This window comes from Hemiscyllium ocellatum, chromosome 3, assembly GCF_020745735.1.
Source record: "Hemiscyllium ocellatum isolate sHemOce1 chromosome 3, sHemOce1.pat.X.cur, whole genome shotgun sequence".
Classification (NCBI taxonomy): Eukaryota; Metazoa; Chordata; class Chondrichthyes; order Orectolobiformes; family Hemiscylliidae; genus Hemiscyllium; species Hemiscyllium ocellatum.
Window position 1 is genome coordinate 128,757,318 of NC_083403.1, and position 25,874 is coordinate 128,783,191.

The following is a 25,874-nucleotide window of genomic DNA, read 5'->3' on the forward strand; positions in this document are numbered from 1 at the left end:
TGGGAGGATTGGAAAGAGAAGTTGTTCAGGGTGAGGACCAGTTCAGTCAGTCGAAGGAGGGTATCAGTGGAAGGGTACTGGTTGGTACGGCGGGAAAGGAAGAAGCGGAGGGTTTTGAGTCCTTCGTGATGGGGGATGGAGGTGTACAGGGACTGGATGTCCATGGTGAAGATATGGCGTTGGGGACCGAGGAAGCAAAAATCATGGAGGAGGTGGAGGGCGCGGGTGGTGTCCCGAACATAGGTGGGGAGTTCTTGGACTAAGGAGGACAGGACCGTGTCGAGGTATGCGGAGATGAGTTCGGTGGGACAGGAACAGGCTGAGACAATGGGTCGGCCGGGGCAGTCAGGTTTGTGGATTTTGGGTAGGAGATAGAAATGGGCGGTGTGGGGTTGTGGGACTATGAGGTTGGAGACGGTGGATGGGAGATCCCCTGAGGTGATGAGGTTATGGATGGTCTGGGAGATGATGGTTTGGTGGTGGGAGGTGGGGTCATGGTCAAGGGGACGGTAGGAGGAGGTGTCCGCAAGCTGACGTTTAGCCTCAGCGGTGTAAAGGTCGGTGCGCCAAACTACTACCGCGTCACCCTTGTCTGCCAGTTTGATAGTGAGGTTGGGGTTGGAATGGAGCGAGTGGAGAGCTGCAAGTTCCGATCTTTGAGGGACCCTATTCTCTCCCTAGTTACCCTTTTGTCCTTAATGTTTTTGTAAAAATCCTTTGGATTCTCCTTAACTTTATTTGCCAAAGCTATTTCATGTCCCCTTTTTGCCCTCCTGATTTCCCTCTTAAGTATACTCCTACTGCCTTTATACTCTTCTAAGGATTCACTCGATCTATCCTGTCTATACCTGACATATGCTTCCTTCTTTTTCTTAACCAAACCCTCAATTTCTTTCTTTAGTCATCCAGCATTCCCAATACCTACCAGCCTTCCCTTTCACCCTGACAGGAACATACTTTCTCTGGATTCTCGTTATCTCATTTCTGAAGGCTTCCCATTTTCTAGTTGTCCCTTTACCTGTGAACATCTTCCCCAATCAGCTTTTGAAAGATGTTGCCCAATACCGTCAAAATTATCCTTCCTCCAATTTAGAACTTCAACTTTTAGATCTAGTCTACCTTTTCCTTCACTTTTTTAAAACTAATAGAATTATGGTCGCTGGCCCCAAAGTGCTCCCCCACTGACACCTCAGTCACCAATAAGGTGATCATCCTTTATGGGTTATATTCATATTATAGATACCTTTACAACAATCACTCCTTCATGGTCTTAAGGTGTTCTGTCTGTAAGTCCAGTTGATGTTGTCAGTTTGGTGCTTGTGCACTTCTCAGTGTGAACTACATAAGACTCATATTCAATATCACTCACATATCATACCATATATATACCAACAAAATCCAGGAACTACATCTGAAACAGGCTTTGTACCTTTTTTTATTTGCAAATAGAACTCGACACTTGCTTGAATCACGGTCTACAAGACCTGCTTGCCTTCATAGAGGCAGCATCACCAATCACTTCATTTTAAGAAAGAAATACTAAACTGACAACAAAAACAGAAATTGCTAGAAAAGCTCAGCAGATCTGGCAGCATCAATGGAGAGAAATCAGAGTTCATATTTTGGGTCAGGTGACCCTTCCTCAGAACTCTGAGTTCTGAGCTTTTCCAGCAATTTCTGTTTTCATTTCTGATTTACAGCACCTGCAGTTCTTTTGGTTTTTCGCTAACCTGATAAGCCTTACACAAACTCCGAAAGCTAGTGCTTCCAAATGAACCTGTTGGACTATAACCTGGTGTTGTGTGGTTTTTAACTTTGTACACCCCAGTCCAACACCGGCATCTCCAAATCATGACTAAAAAAAGTAAGGTCTCTAAAATAATTACACTGCTGTGAAATTGGGTGGAGCAGTGGGACTGATCTCCACATTAAAATCATATCTGATTGGAGGCTACCCTTTCCCCAAAATTGCAAACCCAATCACCTCACCTGATTTCCGTTGTCAACCTCTGTGAGTCCAGCTGGTCCTACTCTCTGTCTTGAAGTCCCCATTGCTTGCTTCCTCCTCGGATTTTCCCTCTACTCCCAGTTGTTACTTCTCCCATCCCCCTTTAAGGGACAAGTTAGGGGACTGTAAGTGGCAATCTCCATGACCTCTACTCTCACAAACAGCCTGGGGATATTCATTACCTGTCCACAGCACTCCAACCTGACGAAGACTGAGGTCCATTATAAAATGCACCTTTGGACTATCAGGAGAGTGTTTCCTGCACACCTACTTTATTGGCACACATGAATTTTTACATCACAATGACCAGAAAGAAGTTGCAAGATGGGAAGATTCAGGTATTTCATAGACAAATATTTTTCCATGGGTCCATATTTCTAGCAATTGTGTTTAATGTAGAGGATAACTATAACCAGAGACATTTGAAGTGGCCCATCTACATTTAGAACCAAGTGTTGGTTCTCAGGCGTGGATAAGCTCTAACACAGAGCCTCTCCATTAGCAAACACCCAGATGGGTACTATATATGGACATGCTCTATCACACAGAAGCACTCAATTTGACCATTTGATAAGGGAGGCAGAGTCTTTCTAATTGAACAAACCTAACACACAGTGTAAACAGAAGCAGTTGGAGGAAATGATGTTGGATTGATTCCAAGTGCTATTTTCATAGTCAATGCCCTCAGACTGGATCCCTGCTCTGCACAATCACAGGGATAGCCAGCAACTGGAAATTACTCTTTCTTTTCAAAATTCAACATAGATGACCATTACCTGTAACATTCTTCCAGAATATAGATTTGGATTAGGGACCTTCAGAATCTTAAGCAGGTATGAGGTGTAAAAGGCTCAACAAAAGTATCACCCAGTAAAACAAATGCTCTGAAGCAAACAATCTATGAAACAGATCAGATCATGATGTTCTTGTTTACAGCAGAATGTACCAGTTTCCTGTATCAGAGTCTCGCAGACTCCACTGTGGTAATATAAACAACTAATGAATTGGACTAAAACTACAAAAAATGTGTTTCAATTCTTTTGATTTAAGTGAATAAAATTCATCAGCCAAAAATACTTTAAAGTTGCAAATTATGAGTTTTGTTTCCGTTGGAAAGTTCAATAAATGGAAGTACATAGGAACGAGGAGCAGGAGTAGGCCATCAGGCCCTTGGAGCCTGCTCCGCACCTCAATAAGATCACGGCTGATCTTTTCGTGGACTTGGCTCCACTTACCCACGTTTTCACCATATCCCTTAATTCCTTTATTTTTCATAAAAGTATCTCCCTGAGCTTTAAAAGCGATTACTGAAGTAGCATCAACTACTTCCCCGGGCAAGGAATTCCACAGATTAACAACCCTCTGGGTGAAGACGTTCCTTCTCAGTTCCGTTCTAAACCTGGTCCCTCTAATCTTGAGGCCATGCCTTCTTGTCCTAGTCTCACCTCCCAGTGGAAACATCCTATCTATTTCTATTTTAATGATTCCCTTCATAATTTTATATGTTTCTATAAGATCCTGTCTGATTTTTCTGAATTCCAATGAATATAATCCTAGTCTACTCAGTCTCTCCTCATAAACCAACCCCCTCAACTCCGGAATCAACCTAATGACCTCCTCTGCACCCCCTCCAGTGCCAGTGCATCCTTTCTTAAGTAAGCCTGTACACCGTACACCAGGTGTGGCCTCCCCAGCACCTCTTACAGCCATAACATAACGTCCCTGCTTTTAAACTCAACCCCTTTAGCAATGAAGGAGAAAATTCCATTTGCCTTCCTAATTACCTGTTGTACCTACACACTAACCCTCTGCGATTCACGCACAAGGACACCCAGGTCCCTCTGCAAATCAGCATGCTGCGACTTTTTACCATTTAGGTAATAATCTATTTTGCTGTTACTCCTCCCAAAATGTATGACTTCACATTTACTAACATTGTTTTCCAACTGCCAGACCTCTTCTCACTCACTGAATGGGTCTATATTCCTCTGCAAAGTTTCACAGTCCCTCTGCACACTTTGCTCTGCTCCTATCATCATGCCTGTTTATTTGTAACTTGTTCATGCTCATTTCCATTTGAACACAGCTAATTCCAAGGTGCTGCTATTCCCCCCCCCCCCCCCCCCCCGTCCTTCCAATGATCAAAGTGAATGTTATTGTAGTTCTTGCATGTATGAAATCGGGGTACACCTTTAACACGACTTGCCATCTTTGATGCTGAGATTTTCTTTTCTCAATCTCTAGGTTGTCAGCAATTGTTAGTGTTGGAGGGGGAAATAAGGATTGAAAGTTGAACTTATAGATAGCTGGACACAGCGAGGGCCTTGTATCTGCACCAGAAAAGTGGGTGTGCAACAATGAACAAGCCGCAAAGGGTCATCGCAGAAAGGCAAGGCATTTTCTGAATCTCAGGTTTCCATAATCTGCAAAAAGCAAATATTTTAAAGGATTAGGAAAGAAATGAGAAGTGGGAAAGGAAGACTTAGGGCTGACATTCAGAGTGTGCTGTTTAATCATGAGGAACTCCCACATGCTTGCTAAAGAATCTCCACAGTATGGAAGCAGGCTATTCAACCCATCAAGTCCACACCAACCCTCCGAAGAACATCCACCCCAGTCCCACCCCACCCTTTGTAACCTTGCATTTTCCACAGGAAATTGACCTAACCTGCATACCTTTGGATCATGGGAGGAAACCAGACTCCCAGATAAGATCCACACGGCCACACGAGAATGTGCAAACCTCACGCGATCAGTTGCCTGAAGGTGGAATTGAACCCAAGTCCTAGCGTTGTGAGGAAGCAGTGCTAACCACTGAGTCACTGCGTCCTTCAGGATACTGACCAGGTGAAGGGGAGAACAGCGTGGAAGTTGGAAGTTGATAAAAGTTTCCAATTTCAAATGAGGCATAAGAGTTTTCTAACCAGTTTTTTTAGTCCATTCACCAATCAGCACCCACCCCTCATAGAGTATAACATTTCTGTCTATTGAGACTTTGATATTCCTGTGAATGGCCTGGTGGGTGCAAGATAAATGCTTTAACATAATATTCCTTTTTGTTACCAGCACAACTGAGTTCAACTATTCAACTAGTTCTTGGAGCTAAAGGGGTCAGAGGATCGAGGGAGAAAGCAGGGACTGGTACTGAGACATAAATCCAAAATTCCCAGAGAAACTCGATGGGCCTGACAGCAGCTGTGTCGAGTCCAGGAAAAAGTGGCATTTTTGCAGCAGGCAAGTTTGTGGGAGGGGGCAGTCATTGGTGGGTGGGGAGGGCACAGTAGTGGTGTGTGGTGATGGGGAGGTGAATGGTTAGGTGGAGACAGAGCCCATGGACAGAGCAATATGAAAAGGGTAGGCAGATGTGGCTTTTGTTGTTAACAGGCCAGGACAGCAGAGAAGCTGAATAAGTGGCAATGAGAGGTGAGAGTTGGAGGGAATGAGTAGGCCTTGCTGAAAGCAACCCGTGTCACGACAGAATAACGTGCATGGGGGAGGAGGGTGAGTAAAAACATGGAAGAGTGGAAACAGGCTTCAAAGTTATTGATCTCCTTAAAGCTGCAAGGTCCCCGAGTGGAAAATGTGATGTTGTTTTTCGTGCTGAGGCACCGTGGAACATTTTAGCAAGCCTGAGACAGACATATCGCCATGGGAACATGGTGGTGCGTGGAAGTGGCAACTGACTGGAACCTCAGAGTGACTTTTACAGACAGATCTGCAGAGCGGTCACCTGGTTTTGCGTTTTGTCTCTCCAATTAAAAGAAGGCCAAACTGTGATCAATAAATACGGGTAGTCCAGTTTGAGTAAAGTGCAAGAAATCAGCGCCTCCCCTTGGAAGGTGTGTCTGGGGTCTCAGACAGTGAGCAGGTAGGCCTGAGTTGGATGATGACATTGAATGGTGGAGCAGGATCAAAGGGCTGAATGGCCTATTGTTAGTGTTGGAGGGGGAAATAAGGATTGAAAGTTGAACTTAGAGATGGCCGGACACAGCAAGGGCCTTGTAACTGCACCAGGAAAGTGGTTGTGCTACAATGAATAAACTGCAAAGGGTTGTCATAGAAAGGCAAGGCATTTTCTGAATCTCAGGTTTCCATAATCTGAAAAGAAAAGCAAATATTTTAAAGGATTAGGAAAGAAATGAGCTGTTTCCATCTTAATGTTTGGTCTATGAGGGATCAACAATTAAGGTTGCTAGGAAACCAAAAAAAAAGCTATAGATCAGTGTGTGGGCAAAACCCCAATGAGCTCCTCTGTCCAATAAATGACTGTAAACATCCCGGAGGGGGGAAAAAAACACTGCTTGAAAAAAACATCGTTTCCTAATCAACCTGTTCCCACTTCTGGCACAGGCCTCCTGGCGCAGAGGTAAGGATGCTACCAGGGCACCACAAGAAGTTCAATCTGAAGCTGAAAGTTGCCAGGAATGAGTTTCTCTCTGGCAGTGGGGCTGTCTCTAGGAAACTAATACAGTGTTTGTCTGGCCCGGCTAGTAAGAGCTAAAAGTGCACACAGAAAACGTGCACTGGAAAGTAAGTGCATTAGTATGTCGCAAGAAGTGGCCTATCTTCTTCCCCCCCAATCAGCACTGACAGCAATACACTGTGTTAATATTTTATAGTGAGCTCAGCTTCCAGCTCTCAGACCGGGGAAAGTGGATGCGAGAAGGAAATGAGTAAGTAGCAACCTCCAACCCGGGTCCGCCTACTTTTCTTGTGAGAGAACGGGTCGACTTCCACCTCGCTGTTTGTTTAAAGGCGTATCCGGAAAGGGTGCTGTGTGTAGAGGGCTGTGCCGTGAGAGTGAGACAGACACAGACAGTGAGACAGAGACACAGAGTGAGACAGAGACAGAGACAGTGAGAGAGTGAGAGCGCGGTGCCCGGCGGAGATGCTGCTCCTCACTCTCGCCAACATCAGTAGTTTGCTGGTCTGCTCCGTCCTCAAACTGCCCCAAATCATCACCGTCATCTCCGCCAAAACTGCCCGGGGACTCAGTGTCCGCAGCCTGCTCCTGGAACTCATCGGGTCAGTGTCCGGGCAACGGGGGGTTGGTCAGTGTCCGGGCAACGGGGGGAGGAGGTTGGTCAGTGTCCAGGGAATGGTGGGGGGTTGGTCAGTGAGGGGGAACAGGGGGTTGGTCAGTGTCCGGGGAATGGTGGGGGGTTGGTCAGTGAGGGGGAACAGGGGGTTGGTCAGTGTCCGGGGAATGGTGGGGGGTTGGTCAGTGAGGGGGAACAGGGGGTTGGTCAGTGTCCGGGGAATGGTGGGGGGTTGGTCAGTGAGGGGGAACAGGGGGTTGGTCAGTGTCCGGGGAACAGGGGGTTGGTCAGTGTCCGGGGAATGGTGGGGGGTTGGTCAGTGAGGGGGAACAGGGGGTTGGTCAGTGTCCGGGGAACAGGGGGTTGGTCAGTGTCCGGGGAATGGTGGGGGGTTGGTCAGTGAGGGGGAACGGGGGGTTGGTCACAGTGTCCATGGAACGGGGGGTTGGTCAGTGTCTGGGGAACGGGGTGGGGGTGGGCAACAGAATATCCACAGTGAGGGGACACAGTGAGAGGGTGTGCCCTGGGTATACACTGTGTGTGTGTGTGCGCGCGCGCGCGCGCCCTGGGTATACAGAGTGTGTGCGCGCGCCCTGGGTATACAGAGTGTGCGCGCGCGCCCTGGGTATACAGAGTGTGCGCGCGCGCCCTGAGTATACAGAGTGTGCGCGCGCGCCCTGGGTATACAGAGTGTGCGCGCGCGCCCTGGGTATACAGAGTGTGCGCGCGCGCCCTGGGTATACAGAGTGTGCGCGCGCGCCCTGGGTATACAGAGTGTGAGTGTGCGCCCTGGGTATACAGAGTGTGCGCGCGCGCCCTGGGTATACAGAGTGTGTGTGTGCGCGCGCGCTGGGTATACAGAGTGTGCGCGCGCGCCCTGGGTATACAGAGTGTGAGTGTGCGCGCGCGCCCTGGGTATACAGAGTGTGAGTGCGCGCGCGCGCCCTGGGTATACAGAGTGTGTGTGCGCGCGCGCGCCCTGGGTATACAGAGTGTGTGTGTGCGCGCGCGCCCTGGGTATACAGAGTGTGTGTGTGCGCGCGCGCCCTGGGTATACAGAGTGTGTGTGTGCGCGCGCGCCCTGGGTATACAGAGTGTGTGTGTGCGCGCGCGCCCTGGGTATACAGAGTGTGCGCGCGCGCCCTGGGTATACAGAGTGTGCGCGCGCGCCCTGGGTATACAGAGTGTGCGCGCGCGCCCTGGGTATACAGAGTGTGCGCGCGCGCCCTGGGTATACAGAGTGTGCGCGCGCGCCCTGGGTATACAGAGTGTGTGTGTGCGCGCGCGCTGGGTATACAGAGTGTGCGCGCGCGCCCTGGGTATACAGAGTGTGAGTGTGCGCGCGCGCCCTGGGTATACAGAGTGTGAGTGTGCGCGCGCGCCCTGGGTATACAGAGTGTGTGTGTGCGCGCGCGCCCTGGGTATACAGAGTGTGCGCGCGCGCCCTGGGTATACAGAGTGTGCGCGCGCGCCCTGGGTATACAGAGTGTGCGCGCGCGCCCTGGGTATACAGAGTGTGAGTGTGCGCGCGCGCCCTGGGTATACAGAGTGTGCGCGCGCGCCCTGGGTATACAGAGTGTGTGTGTGCGCGCGCGCTGGGTATACAGAGTGTGCGCGCGCGCCCTGGGTATACAGAGTGTGAGTGTGCGCGCGCGCCCTGGGTATACAGAGTGTGAGTGTGCGCGCGCGCCCTGGGTATACAGAGTGTGTGTGTGCGCGCGCGCCCTGGGTATACAGAGTGTGTGTGTGCGCGCGCGCCCTGGGTATACAGAGTGTGTGTGTGCGCGCGCGCCCTGGGTATACAGAGTGTGTGTGTGCGCGCGCGCCCTGGGTATACAGAGTGTGAGTGTGCGCGCGCGCCCTGGGTATACAGAGTGTGTGTGTGCGCGCGCGCCCTGGGTATACAGAGTGTGCGCGCGCGCCCTGGGTATACAGAGTGTGCGCGCGCGCCCTGGGTATACAGAGTGTGCGCGCGCGCCCTGGGTATACAGAGTGTGAGTGTGCGCGCGCGCCCTGGGTATACAGAGTGTGCGCGCGCGCCCTGGGTATACAGAGTGTGTGTGTGCGCGCGCGCTGGGTATACAGAGTGTGCGCGCGCGCCCTGGGTATACAGAGTGTGAGTGTGCGCGCGCGCCCTGGGTATACAGAGTGTGAGTGTGCGCGCGCGCCCTGGGTATACAGAGTGTGTGTGTGCGCGCGCGCCCTGGGTATACAGAGTGTGTGTGTGCGCGCGCGCCCTGGGTATACAGAGTGTGTGTGTGCGCGCGCGCCCTGGGTATACAGAGTGTGTGTGTGCGCGCGCGCCCTGGGTATACAGAGTGTGTGTGTGCGCGCGCGCCCTGGGTATACAGAGTGTGTGTGTGCGCGCGCGCCCTGGGTATACAGAGTGTGTGTGTGCGCGCGCGCCCTGGGTATACAGAGTGTGTGTGTGCGCGCGCGCCCTGGGTATACAGAGTGTGTGTGTGCGCGCGCGCCCTGGGTATACAGAGTGTGTGTGTGCGCGCGCGCCCTGGGTATACAGAGTGTGCGCGCGCGCCCTGGGTATACAGAGTGTGCGCGCGCGCCCTGGGTATACAGAGTGTGCGCGCGCGCCCTGGGTATACAGAGTGTGAGTGTGCGCGCGCGCCCTGGGTATACAGAGTGTGCGCGCGCGCCCTGGGTATACAGAGTGTGTGTGTGCGCGCGCGCTGGGTATACAGAGTGTGCGCGCGCGCCCTGGGTATACAGAGTGTGAGTGTGCGCGCGCGCCCTGGGTATACAGAGTGTGAGTGTGCGCGCGCGCCCTGGGTATACAGAGTGTGTGTGTGCGCGCGCGCCCTGGGTATACAGAGTGTGTGTGTGCGCGCGCGCCCTGGGTATACAGAGTGTGTGTGTGCGCGCGCGCCCTGGGTATACAGAGTGTGTGTGTGCGCGCGCGCCCTGGGTATACAGAGTGTGTGTGTGCGCGCGCGCCCTGGGTATACAGAGTGTGTGTGTGCGCGCGCGCCCTGGGTATACAGAGTGTGTGTGTGCGCGCGCGCCCTGGGTATACAGAGTGTGTGTGTGCGCGCGCGCCCTGGGTATACAGAGTGTGTGTGTGCGCGCGCGCCCTGGGTATACAGAGTGTGTGTGTGCGCGCGCGCCCTGGGTATACAGAGTGTGTGTGTGCGCGCGCGCCCTGGGTATACAGAGTGTGTGTGTGCGCGCGCGCCCTGGGTATACAGAGTGTGTGTGTGCGCGCGCGCCCTGGGTATACAGAGTGTGCGTGTGCGCGCGCGCCCTGGGTATACAGAGTGTGCGTGTGCGCGCGCCCTGGGTATACAGAGTGTGCGCGCGCGCCCTGGGTATACAGAGTGTGCGCGCGCGCCCTGGGTATACAGAGTGTGCGCGCGCGCCCTGGGTATACAGAGTGTGCGCGCGCGCCCTGGGTATACAGAGTGCGCGCGCGCGCCCTGGGTATACAGAGTGCGCGCGCGCGCCCTGGGTATACAGAGTGCGCGCGCGCGCCCTGGGTATACAGAGTGCGCGCGCGCGCGCCCTGGGTATACAGAGTGCGCGCGCGCGCCCTGGGTATACAGAGTGTGCGCGCGCGCCCTGGGTATACAGAGTGTGTTTGTGTGTGCACGCGCGCGCCTTGAGTATACAGTGTGTGTTTGTGTGTGCACGCGCGTGCCCTGGGTATACAGTGTGTGTGTGTGTGTACGCGCGTGCCCTGGGTATACAGTGTGTGTGTGTGTGTGTATGTGTGTGTGTGCGCCCTGGGTTTTCAGTGTGTTTGTGTGTGTGTGTGTGTGTGTGTGTGTGTGTGTGTGCGCGCGTGTGCTCTGGGTTTACAGGATGAATGTATGCCCAGTGTTTGGAGGGGGTGGGTGTGGTGTGTGCGCGTGTGCACCCTGGGTTGTCGAGGGAGGTGGCAAGATGGGGTGCCTTAGGCTTGGTGGTGTGGTGACCCATGTTTAAACGGTTGATTGGAGAGGATGAGTCCTCCTGGTGTGGTGGCTGGAGCCTGGTGATGAACAGGGCCATGGTGGGGAGCACAGGGGTGAGTGACAGTTGGTAGTTAGCAGTTTGCAGGCCTGTGGCTGCCCCAGAAATACAACCCAGTCCAGAGAGATCTGGTGTGGTTCTGCCAGGAGGAGGGTACCACAGGCATTGCTTCACCTCTTAGCTCTGTCGTGATTAGTATCACTTGAGAACTTACACGTTTTTTAACATGTAATGAACATTTCAGTATTTCACTCCCAAATTCTAAGGATATTGATCCAAATGTACCTGATCAATTTTACTCTCTCATTCCCTAATCCTAATGCTATAATTCTGAAACTTTCAGCTTTTCAATCTCAAATCTCAGGATTATTTCAGTCACTACTTTATATCTTTGCCTTAGCCAAATTATTCATTTGAAAGTTTGTGAGATGTGTGATTTGACCAGAACCAAGGCTACCCTGTTTTGAATGCGAGGTCTCTGGAGTGTTCCTGTTTCAAACCCAGAGAATCCTATTGAAAACTCACCATAATCTGCAACGTGGTTGCAGGATAATCTTCCTGATCTTGAGTCGTTATTTTGGACTTGCAGAACCAAAAGGACAGCTCCTTTTACACCAAACCTGAATACATTTTCAATTTGCATTCATCTGGTTTGGTTCCTAATTTAAGCTATAAATGTGCAAAATGTTTGTTCAAGACAGGTTAAAAATGAAACCAGTGTTTGTTTATTACTACAGGTTAGGCCAGCATTTATCTCCTGTTACTAATTGCCCAGAAGGCAGTTAAGAACCACCCACATTACTGTGGGTTTAAAGTCTGCAGAGCAGACCAGGCAAGAATGACAGATTTCCTTCCCGAAAGGACCATAATGAATCAGATGGGTTTTTCCTGACAATGGTTTCACGGTCATCATTAATTCCAGATTCTTTGGTCCATCACCTGCCATGGCAGGATTGGAACCCAGGTCTCCAGAACATTAGCTGAGTTTCTGGATTAATAGGCAAGTGATAACACCAGTAGACCATCACCTTCCCCTAAAGTGCTCCCCCTCCATTGATGAAAGCATGGTCAGGGTCATTTGAGGCTCTGAAATGCTTGTTATCTGTTCTTTGAGTCTACTCTGAACACAGAATTCATGTAAAAATGGTCTTTTTAGTTGGGAGTGAAGAAAAAGTCATTACTTTAAATGAGAAATAACAAAATAGTATTTGAACAGTTTTCAAGGTGTGTGTGCCCATTTTGAGAGGTCCATTGTAGAGCTGTGGTTCAGATTATTTTGAAATATAATGTGGGAAATTCTATCTTTTTATAATGACCGTATTGTATTTTCTTTACCTTGAGGCATGCTGTGCCTTCAAGAAAGTGTTGCTGATGTCTCCACTAGCAAGTGCTGTTTCTGATCCAGTTAAATTGGAATGGCTGATTTTGAAAATGTGTTTGCTAGGTGCTAGTTTGGTAATGGGGTCATGTTAAAGCTACAGTCTAGATAAAGCAGGAATCTTAGACTCTACTCTTATTTCAAAATTATTTAAAACTTTACTTAACACAATCATTTTTTTTGTCATGTTGAATTTCCATTATTTGGAATAGATTGTGTATTATAGAACAAAAAATATGAAATTAATATTGATCGGCAAGTTGGAATTTGTGATTTCGCTATTAACTGACCAAGTTGGCTCCCTTTATAAAATTATTTTTTTTTATTTGGAGGTTAGAGGTATTTTAAAATCAGAATAATCATTTACTAACTAGGCAGCTAAGTCTCATCCAAAAATCCCAAATGATTCAAAACCAAGTCAGTCAGATTAATTGGAAAAGGCATGATTTAGAACTGAACCTAAAATACTTTGTGTAGATGTAAAACTTGTTTCAGTCTCCCTGGAGGTATAACTTCCCAGGTAGGGGAGGAGTTTGATGGCCTGGATGTTTTGTTGTCTGATGGTCATGATGCCTATCAGTCTCCAATGTCCTGGTCTTCACACAGCAGATCGGTAGACCAGCGTTGAGTCTGGTCATACTACTCTCGACTCTGGACTCATTCATTGGATTCTTTGGTCAGCAAGGAGATCTTCTGTGAAGTCCAGATGTATCCAGATGGTGTTGCCATTGGACACGAGAGTCTGGGCCTGTCTTCAATTTCCCCATGATGGAATCAGTGAGCAAGAAGAAAAGGAACGGGAAAAGAGGCAACATTGCTGTACCCCATTGTTGTCTGGCTGTTGAAGGGGTCTGTAGTGTCCGTAGCAGCTGAAGTCATGATCTATGGCTTTGAAAATGTTGATGCACTGCTCTGGGATTCTGCCCTGTCTTGTGATGTATCAGAGTAATTTCTGCCACATGCTATATAAAGTCATCTTGAAATCAATGAAGTTGATTACAAATGGCTTCCAATATTTTAGGCTTTGCTTAATAATGGCCCTTGCTGTACGGATCTGCTTACAGCATGAGCTGCCAGCTTGGACCGCTGCCTGTTCTTCACAAACAGTACCATCTACTTCTGTCTCCAGTCTGTTTGGGAGCACTGTGCTGAAGCCCTTGCCAGATATTGGCAGCAGTGTTCTGCCCGTCCGATAGCTGCAGATACCGAGGCACTCCTTTCTTGGCAGCTTGATTCTTCCACCTGTTGTTTGGGACATCCTCCAACGTGATCTCTCCTTAATCTGGTGTTCTTACATGTTTGAACAACTCTGGTAATGTCATCAATCCTGGGTTGTTTGATCTTTAGTCTCATGGTGGCTGTATCTTTTGGACCTCTGATCTGGCAATTTCTCCCAGGTTGGCATTCAGCTGCTGAGATATGGTGATGTTGCTTTAAGCACCAATCAGTTTCCAAATGGTTCTGCAGCATGTTGAAGTTATTTCAATTTGCTGTTTCTTCAGTCTCCCTGCTTTGTAACTCGTTCTATCCTTGTTTATCTCTACTGCAGCTCTCCTTCATGGCTTCATCTGTACTTTAAATTGTTTTCATATCTTTACTCAATGTTCTTTTGCTGGTCCCTGTTGATGGTCATTGGCTTTCTTTCACTCATCAACCTCTGTGTTGGGTCAGAACTTTGTTGTTCTTTGTTAGTCTCGCTCCTCTGTTCTTAAATTCTCCTTAATTCCTCATTTGAGGAAGTGGGAATTATTCAGGTTTTGTCTGACTCCATTACCATTTTAAATCTGTTGGATAGGGTCAGCCAGAAATATGTCCTTCTTCAATGTTTTTGTTGTAATATTGTTGTATTTGTTCCTGGCCTGTGTTGCTGACTAAATCAGCATTTACTGCCCAGAGAGCAGTTAAGAGTCCACCACATTGCTGTGGGTCTGGAGTCACACAAAAGCAGTTTCCTTCCGTAAAGAACATTACTGAACCCAGATGGGTTTCTATGACAATCGATAGTGGTTGCCATTAGGCTAGTTTTTTTAATTCCAGATTTTTATTGAATTCAGATTTTCACCATCTGCCTTGATAGGATTCAAACCCACACCCCCTGAACATTAATCTAGGGTTGTGGAATACTAGATCGATGACATTATCATTAACCTACTGCTTATCCTGAGGCCTCGATGCCTTTGTGGCTGTTGCTTTTGTCTGCTTCAGGTACACCATGTCTAACACAAGGTTGTGGTCTGATCCTGTGTCAGCACCTTGCCAACTCCAGGTGTTTTGTAGGGATGTCTCCTGTCTCCTGATACGTACGTAGTAATCTAGTTCCGTGTGTTATCGTCTGGAGATTCCCATGTCATTTTGTGGATATCCTTGTGTTTATACAAAGCCGCATTGGTCTTCCAGTGACTCCAAATGGTATGTGAATCAAACACCATCAACATGGCCATTCTAGAATGATCTGCAATTTATTGCAGCAAGGCATGTAAGAGAATAACCTATCTAAGATCCTGGGCGTCTCTTGGAGAGGCAACGTCACTCATGTAGAGGTACTACACTGGGCTGGTCAGAGGTGCTGCTGGACTTTGTGTGTGAGAGAGAGATGTCTGAGAGTGCTAAGAGATGCATGTAAAGCCCTAGAATGCCAATTGAATGGACACTACCAGGTGGGAAAAGAAGATCTGGTGAAGTACATTTTAGGAGAACCTTTAAGACCATCACTTTGGATGGGACAAGAAAGATTACCAAGGACTTCTGCTGCCCATTGTCCCATGTGGAATTGGGGGAGCTATGTATAAGTCTGAAGGTATAAGCTGTCTTATTGTTAGACAGAACAAGTTGTTGTGATTCCTGGGAATTATGTGGTGATTAACTCAGTTCCTGCTTCTCCAAACCACCATCAACAAGGTACAGGTCAGGAGTGGTTTCCAATATGGTCCACTCGCTGGATAAGTGCAGCCCCAGCACACTCTCATGAAACTCGACACCAACCAGGACTAAGCAGCCCATCCACTACCTTAAATATTCACACCTCCATGACTGGTGCACAGTAGCAGCAGCGTGTGTACCTTGCACACAAGGTATTGCAGAAACTTGTCACATCACCTTCAACAGCAATTCTTTAACCCAATCACCAAGGAAAACAATGGTGACAGATTCCTGCGAACACCACCACATGCAAGTTCCTATCCAAGCCACATACCGTCGTCAACTGGAAATATGTTGCTTATCTTTCACTGTTACTCGTTCAAAATTCTGGAGTTCCCTCCCTAAATCCATTGTACTACTACTTTAACCACTATCTGCTCAAATATAATTGGGGCTGGACTTGCCAGTGACATTCTGTGAATGACTTTGGGGAAAAGAGAAATCCAACTTCTCTACACTGTCCAAAGCTTCAGTGTGTTTTGTAAAGTGTGATCGACAGAATTATAAAAAGGAGCCATCAGGGTAAATGTGGGCAAGGAAACCTCCCACTGATAACCACATCCCATCCTCCCTCAGCTGATGAATCAGTACTCCTAACATTGAACACCACTTGGAAGAAACACTCAGTGCAGCAAGGACACAGAATGTGCTCGGATGGTGCTTTCATTGTCCATCACAGACTGGCTTAGTATAGAGCATTACTGATGGAGCTGGTGAGGTCCCAAAGGACATAGCTGCTCGACTGGGCTGCACAGGTGGGAAGGGAACCAACAAAAGAGAAAGAAATATTTGACTTAATCCTCAACAATCTACCTGCTGCAGATGTATCTGTCCCTGACAGTATCAGTGAGAGTGATAACTGCACAGTCCTTGTGGAGACAAAGTCCTGTCATCACGTTGACAATATCTTGCGTCCAGTTGTGTGGAACCGTCACTACTGAATACAAGAAGTTTCAAACATGTCTAGCAACTCAAGACGGGGGCCATCAGCAGGAGTGGAATTGTACTCCGACACAGTCTCATGGTCTGGCACCATTCCCCACTCTACGACCACTACTACTGCTCTCAAGCTCAAGGACAAATCCTGCTTCAGTGAAGAGTGCAAGAGGGCCTACTTAAAAATGAAGTGCCAATCTGGTGAAGCTCCCACACAGGACTGTTTGTGTTCAAAACAGCATAAACATCAAGTGGTAGGATAGGGCAGCATGGTGGCTCAGTGGTTAGCACTGTTGCCTCACAGCGCCAGGGACCTGGGTTTGATTCCAGCCTTTGACGACTGTCTGTCTGTGTGGAGTTTGCACATTTTCCCTGTGTCTGTGTGGGTTTCCTCCGGGTGCTCCAGTTTCCTCCCACAGTCCAAAGATGTGCAAGTTAGGTGAATTGGCCATGTTAAATTGCCCATAGTGTTCAGGGGTGTGTAGGTTAGGTGCATTACTTAGAAGAAATGTAGAATAATAAGCATAGGGAAATGGGTCCGGGTGGGATACTCTTCGGAGGACTTATTGGGTCAAATGGTCTGTTTCCACATTCTAGGGATTCTATGACCCTACAACCAACGGATCAGATAAAAATTCTGCAGTCCCACCACACCCAGACATGAATGGTGGACAATTCAACATCTCATTAGAGGAGAAGGCTGTGCAAATATTCACAATGATGGAAGAGCCTATCACATCAGTGCCAAAGATGAGGTTGAAGCCTTCACAACAATCATTAGCCAAGTGGGTAATCCATCTCAACCTCCTTCAGAGCCACCCAGCATTATAGATAATCCGGCTCATGCTGACTAGTGGCAAGGATCAATTACTCCTTGGAAACACTAGGCATTGACCATCTCCAATCAGAGACAATCTAATCACCAAGCATCTTGACATTCAATGGAATTACCATCGCTGAATCCCCCACTATCAACTTCCTGCGGGTTCCAATTGACCAGAGACTCCCCAGTATCAATACCGTGGCAACAACAGCCAGTCAGAGGTTAAGAATATTGCGGTAACTCACCTCCTGATCTCCAAAGCCTGTCCACCATCTACAAGGCACAGGTCAGGAATGTAATGGAATATTCCCCACTTGCCTAGATGGGTGCAGCTGTAAAACACTCAAGAAGCTTAACGTCATCCAGGAAATAGCATCCTGCTTGATTGGCACTGCATCCATTCTCTCTACCACTGATGCTCAATGTGTACCATTTACAATGCGCACTGCAGAAATTCACCAAATATCTTAAGACAACATCTTCTGAACCTTCAGACCCCTTCCATCTCGGACAAGGACAGAAGATACATAGGAATGCCACCAGTTGTAAGTTCCCTTCAGAGTCATTCACCTTCCTGACTTGGAAATGTACTGCCATCCTTACAGCGTCATTGGGTCAAAATCCTGATTGCTCTTCCAAATGGCATTGTGGGTCAACCTACAACAAATGGACTGCACGATCCAAGAAAGTAGCCCACCAATATCTTCTGAAGGGTAGGGCAACATGGACAGGTAAATCCTGGATGAGCCACAACGTCTTTCTCCCACAACGTAAACAGAAACTGCTGGAGAAACTCAGGACCGGCGGCATCAATAGTGAGAGAGAAACCGAGTTCACGTTTCAAGTCCATTATGGCAGTTCTTCAGAACTTGATTTCTTTATTGAGATCTCCCTGCTAGAGTTCTATATGAATTTAATGTAAGTTTGATTTTTATAGCCTCTGCCCTCCTGATGAAAGGTTAAGCCTGAAACATTGGCTCTCTTGCTCCTCAGATGCTGCCTGACCTGCTGTGCTTTTTCCAACACCGCACTCTGACTTCTCCAGCATCTGCAGTCCTCCTATACCTTCTATTTATACAACCTGGAATCTCTCATGCTCTATTAACTGCTTTGTTAACCTATCCTGAGACCTGCAAAAATATGTGCATATACATGCCAAAGATTATCTATCCGTTAACCACTTTAAATTATTAAAAAATTAGCATGTATTGTCTCTCTCCCTCTTCCTTCCAAAATACATTGTCTGACATATTTTTGTTTTAAATTACATTTTTCACATACTCCATTACACCAGTTTATTTTGTATCCTCTTTAAATCTATTACCTAGAAGTTACCAGAGCCGTATCAGACCATAGGGCTGCTCTCTCCTATTAGAGAGGCAGTCAATATGGTTTTACCTGAGGGTCACCGTTCCTCAGACAAGAGGTGAGATTGAGAAGGAGAGTCCCCCATGGTAACCTTAGCTGGTGAGAATTGAACCCACACTGTTGCCATCACTGTACATCGCAGTCCAGCCAACCAAGTCAAACCTAATTCAAAGCTTACAGATAACACAAAGCTTGGAAGTAAAGTTAATCTTTGATAGTTTTTTAAAAAAAAAACTATTTCCTGATTAACTTGTTTGAAGATGTTATTATACAACTCTGCAACAGGTATGACTTGAACCAGACCCCTGGTGCAGAGGAAGGACATTACCATTGTGCTACAGGTACCATAGGTAGTGATAGCATCTTTGAAATTGTGCAATGTCATTATAGCCTTCCACTGAACTTTCCTGTCTGATACTGGGTACAGGATAGGCAGCATTCAATTTAAAACACACAAACATTGCAATAATCATCCCAACCACTTGTTCTTTAAGTTTAAACTTTGAACAGATTTTTTTCAATTGTAAAACTATACAGCATGTAGATAAATTTTCCAGATTATTAATTTTCTTATTACACTGAAATGTGGGAATCCAATGCAAAAATCACTGTAGTTGTAGTTGTTGTACATTTCCCTTAATTGGTAACAGGAAACTAATATAGTTAAACTGTAATTGAGATACAATTAATGAATAACTTGATGCTCCCATGGAGAGTGAGATATGTCAGCTTAGGTTTTCTGCTGTTAAATGCATATCCAGCTCGAGATAAATGGATCATCCATCTTCTGTTTTGCCAACATTTGTTCCTTTGGTAGACTTGGTGAAAGCACTTTTTAGTCATTATGAACATGTTTTAGTCTTTAGTTCAATTTTAATCTTTATGAACATCTAACTTGTGAGGCAGAACTGAGAGAACTTGGGTTAGTATAACACAAATATAATTTTATACTCGTACTTTAGGTTAAAAATTTGAGATAAAGCTTGACTAGAATATCTATGCAACTTGAAGCATTAATATAATTGCTACATTGATCAGTGTATAGGAAGTGTAATTGACTAATAAAGCTAATCTGAAATGTACAAAAATTTAATTTTAAAAATAATACGACTTAACATTGGGCTCTAATATGGACAACCAACTGAAGTGAATGCTGTTAGCTGTTTGGGGGAAACAAAATCTAGTGTAGCCCTAGATAGATAGGTGCCTGAAGTGTTGGCACTAATTCAGAGAAAGTACTGTACAACGTTTGGACTAGTGAGCTAAATACAGGCCCAATATGTGGTTATACTGATACACTGCAGGTTTTTATTTTGACAAGTTCGTTAGTAATTTGGAAGCTGTACAATGGTAGCATCTATACCTGAGGAGGAACCTGGCTTCATACCTGTTTTAGGTCAGATGCGGTACAGGATAAAAAATTCTTTGTAAGTAACAAAATGCTTGCATTGATGAACGGAGGTTAATGGGCAGAAAGATCAAATCCGTGTATTATCAAAACTCCAGATATGGACATGTAATATTTTAAATGCTGCAATTTAGTTGTGTTGTGATCAGACGATGTGCCTTACCAAAGGGGAAAGCAGTTCCTACATTTTGCTCTGAATAAAACCAACCCCACAGTGGGAAATGGCAACCATATCCATATATTTTAATAGTTTTAACATTTTTGAAATTCCAAATGAACAGGCAGGAACCAGGCAGTTTATTTTGCCAGGTACTAGTTTGAATTTTATTGCGTGGGAATGTTAGGCTGGCCTTTTAAGAGCGTGGGAACGTCGTCGTTGCAGCCAGCCTTCTGTAAAGGGACCAGTCGTGAAGTCCTTTTCACGACGTTCCCCTCTATGCCCAGAATGACCATGAGTCACTAGTGTAACAATTCTGCTTCCAGGAAGTTATTGATTGAGTAAAAACAAAATCTTGTCAAGGCTGGAGTTTGGAAATGAAAACCGAGAAACTCAGCAGGTTTGGAAACATCTGTGGAGAGAAAATCAGAGTTACTGGGTGGAATCTTGCCTTTTCTTGGCTAAGTGTAAATTGTAGGCAAAAGTGAGGACTGCAGATTGTGGAAATCAGTCTAGATTAGAGTGGTGCTGGAAAAGCACAGCAGGTCAGGCAGCATCCGAGGAGCAGGAAAATCGACATTTCGGGCAAAAGCCCTTCATCAGGAATGAAGGCAGGGAGCATACAGGGTGGAGATAAATGGGAGGGGGGCGGGGCTGCTGGAGGCTCCCTACCCTCATTCCTGATGAAGGGCTTTTGCCCGAAACGTCGATTTTCCTGCTCCTCGGATGCTGCCTGACCTGCTGTGCTTTTCCAGCACCACTCTAACCTAGACTAAGTGTGAATTGTGTCGAATTTAGTTGAGTGAAACTTATCGCGAGGCTGGTTACCTTTCCTTGCCTGATTTCGCCAAACTTCAATTGCTGTTGTTGATCCACGAGTTTCAAGAGAAGTCTCTGTCCCAGAGACCATGTGTCATTCCTGAAAGAGATTTCCACTTACCTGACAGCCGCTATAAGACTGGCATCTCTTGTGGCCATGCCATCTTTAAGAGTCCACAGTGCGTCTGGAGGAGCACTGGCTTCTGCCTTGGTCGAGACCAGTGACTGACAACGGCTGACCAGGGCAAGGTGTGCATCCTCTTCCCAGGGAACGGACAGAGGGGGGCGATGTCACCACATGATGTCTGCTTGCTTAAGAGATTGCCACCCAAGACAGGGCCTTGTCCAGGGTTGAGAGAATCAGGCAGAATGCAAAAGGAAGGTTGATGACCTTCTCTGTGCCACAAGAGTACTATACTCTGCTGTCTGCTCCCTCTCATTCTCACTCGATTTGCACTCCTGCCCTCTCCTCCCATCCAGCCTCTGCTCTGACAGCCTCCTCTGTTGCATGCAAAATCTTTCTTCAATTTCTTCCCGTACGTCCATTCCCCCCCCCACAGTACTAACCCTGCATCCCCAACCCTGAATCCCCTCTGAGCTGCCTATTTATTCTCCTGGAATACCCCAAGGCCATTTCAAACATGCACCAGCACTAACAGTCACACCATCCTCTTGTATCTAACCCATTTGCCCTGTGTCATTACTGTAGAAGACATCCCACATCAGGATGGAGCGAAGACAAATGGGGAGGGGGAGGGGGGGCTTTCCAGAAGACAGAGTCCTTATTGCCCCACAAGGAGAGGATTCTCTTCCTCACGGGGAAAGACTGGTCCATGTTAGGCAGGAGTACAGAGCACCACGTGTTGTTAGCCTTGGAACACTGACATCGAAATATCTCACAGAACGGAAACAGGCCCTTTGGCCTAACCTGTCCAGGCCGGCCAGGTTTCCTAAATGGAATGGGTCCCATAGGAGAAGGGAGTGTGGGATGTGAGGTTGCTGAGGACCTCTGACCCATGGTCATGCAGATGGATGAGGGAGAGAGGCCCCAGGTCACTGGCACTCGAGGGAGAGCTGCTGGCCATCTCTCTGCACAACCCCCAGCAGGGACTTTGTGGGTGTGTTTAGAGATGAATAAGATCAGCCAAAATATGTACGAGCCGTTTTCGCTGAGGAGCTGGAGCAATCCAGTGGACTGAGATAGACCCAGACCCTCTGGGAGTTTAGATTAGATTAGATTCCCTACAGTGTGGAAACAGGCCCTTCGACCCAACAAGTCCACACCGACCCTTCAAAGAGTAACCCACCCAAGACCCATTCCCTACATTTACCTCTGACTAATGCACCTAACCTACACATCCCTGAACACTATGGGCAATTTAGCATGGCCAATTCATCTAAGCTATACATCTTTGGATTGTGAGAAGAAACTGGAGTACCTGGAGGAAGCCTACACAAACACTGGGAGAATGTGCAAACTCCACACAGATAGTGGCCCGAGGCACTATGATTGGAAGATCACTGTTGTAACCCCCTTGTTCAAGAAAGGATCAAGTCAAAAGATGGAAAATTATAGGCCAATTAGCCTAACCTCGGTTGTTGGTAAAATTCTAGAATCCATCATTAAGGATGAGGTTTCTAAATTCTTGGAAGAGCAGAGTTGCATTAGAACAAGTCAACATGGATTTAGTAAGGGGAGGTCGTGCCTGACAAACCTGTTGGAATTCTTTGAAGAGGTGACAAGTAGGTTAGACCAGGGAAACTCAGTGGATGTGGTCTATCTAGACTTCCAAAAGGCCTTTGATAAGGTGCCACACGGGAGGCTGCTGAGCAAGGTGAGGGCCCATGGTGTTCGAGGTGAGCTACTGGTATGGATTGAGGATTGGCTGTCTGACAGAAGGCAGAGAGTTGGGAAAAAAAGGTTCTTTTTCGGAATGGCAGCCGGGGACAAGCGGTATCCCGAAGGGTTCAGTATTGGGGCCGCAGCTGTTCACATTATATATTAATGATCTGGATGAAGGGACTGGGGGCATTCTAGCGAAGTTTGCCGATGATACAAAGTTAGGTGGATAGGCAGGTAGTACTGAGGAAGTGGGGAGGTTGCAGAAGGATCTAGACAGTTTGGGTGAGTGGTCCAGGAAATGGCTGATGGAATTCAATGTGAGCAAATGCGAGGTCTTGCACTTTGGGAAAAAAGAATACAAACATGGACTACTTTCTAAACGGTGAGAAAATTCATAAAGCCAAAGTACAAAGGGATCTGGGAGTGCTAGTCGAGGATTCTCAAAAGGTAAACATGCAGGTTGAGTCTGTGATTAAGGAAGCGAATGCAATGTTGTCATTTATCTCAAGAGGGTTGGAATATAAAAGCACCGTTGTGCTACTGAGACTTTATAAAGCTCTGGTTAGGCCCCAGTTGGAGTACTGTGTCCAGTTTTGGTCCCCACACCTCAGGAAGGATGTACTGGCACTGGAGTGTGTTCAGCGGAGATTCACACGGATGATCCCTGGAATGGTAGGTCAAAATATGAGGAACGGCTGAGGATCCTGGGATTGTGTTAATTGGAGTTTAGAAGATTTAAGGGGAGATCTAATAGAAACTTACAAGATAATACATGACTTGGAAAGGGTGGACGCTAGGAAGTTGTTTCCGTTAGGTGAGGAGACTAGGACCCGTGGACACAGCCTTAGAATTAGAGGGGGTCAATTCAGAACAGAAATGTGGAGACATTTCTTCAGCCAGCGAGTGGTGGGCCTGTGGAATTCATTGCCGCAGAGTGCAGTGGAGGCCGGGACGCTAAATGTCTTCAAGGCAGAGATTGATAAATTCTTGATGTCACGAGGAATTAAGGGCTACGGGGAGAATGCGGGTCAGTGGAGTTGAAATGCCCATCAGCCATGATTGAATGGCGGAGTGGACTCGATGGGCACTCCTATGTCTTATGGTCTTATGGCAGGAATCAAACCCGGGTCCCTGGCGTGCTGTGAGGCAGTAGTGCTAACCACTGAGTCACCGTGCCATCCTACGAGTTTCAGTGTTCAGGACCAAAGCCAGGGAACAACAGGGTGGAGAGCTAATTCCTGTTGCCGATTTGCACTCACTTATTTGTTCAATCTCCTGTCTTTTAGCGTTTCATCCACTATTTAAATGCTAACCTCAGATTTGCCATTGTATTACTGTGTGGTGTCACTCCGGTCTGACAACTATTGAGATTTAACTGAGAGGTTTTAGTAAACGTCATGTTGGAGGTAAACTGTTGAGCTACCCTTTGCACCTGTTAAACTTTGTTTCTGTTCTTTTAACAATTAATACAAAAACAGCGAGAAAAGAGAGAGAATAGTTTGTCAGTCAGAAATAAATATTTAATTGTAAGTAGCATTTGGAATCTCTTCCTGTCTCTTTGACAATTTTTGAGTGTGTTAATAATTTGCTCAAATAGTTTGTCTACTGACCTTTACATAGAAAACATTTAATTCCTACAACTGGTTTTAAATTGACTGATTTAAGAACAAATTTGATTTGTTTTAGGTTTTTGATTTTCCTGACGTACCTGACTTACTATGAGTACCCATTGACAACATACTTGGAGTATCCAGTCTTAATTGTACAAGGTAACCAATTATTTAGTATGCTGCTATAACGACAAACTAAGCAGGGGACAGGGTGAAGAAAAGTTGTCATACTCCTGTCTTTGTGTAAAGGGTAAGAGGACTCTGACAGTGCATTATGGAATAAGAATGGTTGTCTCCAAGCCAACACCCTCAGTCACTGAGTGGGATAAATGGCAGCACTGCCTACTGTCGTTTCTATAATTGGTGTAGAGGCGCACTAGACAGCAAGCCAGGAAGCTGCACAGGCTGTGTGTTTTCAAGTCTGATCCTGTATAAAGTTAGCCACATTCAGGGTACTGCTGCACGAAAGCTAGCACACAGGAAACTTTTCAATCCGACAAGTGGTTTTAAAGCATGAAAATTAACTGTTTTGAGAACAAATGATTTGACCCATTTGATCAGCAGGCACTTGGGAAGGCTAATGGAATGCTGGAGGAGGGAAATGTTATTGCAGATGTATAAGGTGCTGGTCAGACCACATCTGGAGTAATTTGAGCAGTTTTGGTCCCCTTATTTAGAGAAAGATATTTCATTTCAGAGAGGATTCACTAAGATAATTCCTGGGATGGAGTGATTGTCTTATGAGCAAAGGTTAAACAGGTCGGGATTGTACTCACCGGAGATGACAAGAATGAGAGGTGATCTCATGGACACAGGAAGGATCCTCAAGGGGCTTGCCAGATAAATGCTGAGAGGATATTGTGGGACTGTCTAGGGCAGGGCATAGTCTCAGGATAGAGGGGCACCAATTTTAGACTGAGATGAGGAGGAAGTTCTTCTCTATAAAGTCAAGAGTCCTTGTGTATATTTAAGGCTGAAATAATGCATGTTTTCTTAATCAGTGGGAGAATCAAGGATTACAGGGAAAAGGCAGGAAAGTGGATGTGAAGAATTTCAGATTTGCCGTGATACTATTGAATAATGCAGCAAGCGTGATGGGCCAAACAGCCTATTCCTGTTCCTTATAGTCCGTATAATTACCTAAAGGACAAAAAGGAAATCCCCAGCTCCCTGTAATTCAGCATTAACCAGTGATCTCTGTTGGAAAGTGTCCATGAAGATGCTTGGATGCATTGGGCATGGTTTTGACTTGCTCTGCAAATGGATGATTGATGTCTGTCAGCCTCTAGGCAGCCAGCCTGAAAAGGAGCCAGCAAGTAGGAAGGAAATAGGGCAAACATCCAGAAAGGAGGAAGCGAGAGTGTGGTGCTGGAAAAGCACAGCAGGTCAGGTAGCATTCCAGGAGCAGGAGAATTGACGTTTTGGACAGACTCCCTTCATCAGGAATGTAATACCCGATGTTTAATATTCTACAAGCTGAGATTCAAAATGTACTGAACCAAAGGAATCCCTAAGCTTATATTTCATCACGTTATCACATTGGTATAGCATGTGACCCGTGTTTAGTGCTCTGCTTTTTTAACTTTTCCCACTGGGACCC

At 47.0% G+C, this 25,874-nt stretch overlaps 1 protein-coding gene across 3 annotated transcripts in view; it reads left to right on the forward strand.

The window, feature by feature from the left end:
• Nucleotides 1-6,731: 6,731 nt before the first annotated feature.
• slc66a3 (solute carrier family 66 member 3) overlaps nt 6,732-25,874 on the forward strand; it is a 43,164-nt gene continuing 24,021 nt past the window's right edge. For all 3 annotated transcript variants that reach the window (XM_060853461.1, XM_060853470.1, XM_060853477.1), the window contains exons 1-2: nt 6,732-7,033; nt 24,351-24,433. In XM_060853461.1, the coding sequence (XP_060709444.1) occupies nt 6,897-7,033; nt 24,351-24,433 (220 nt within the window). In that variant the 5' untranslated portion in view covers nt 6,732-6,896. The remainder of the gene's footprint in view (nt 7,034-24,350; nt 24,434-25,874) is intronic.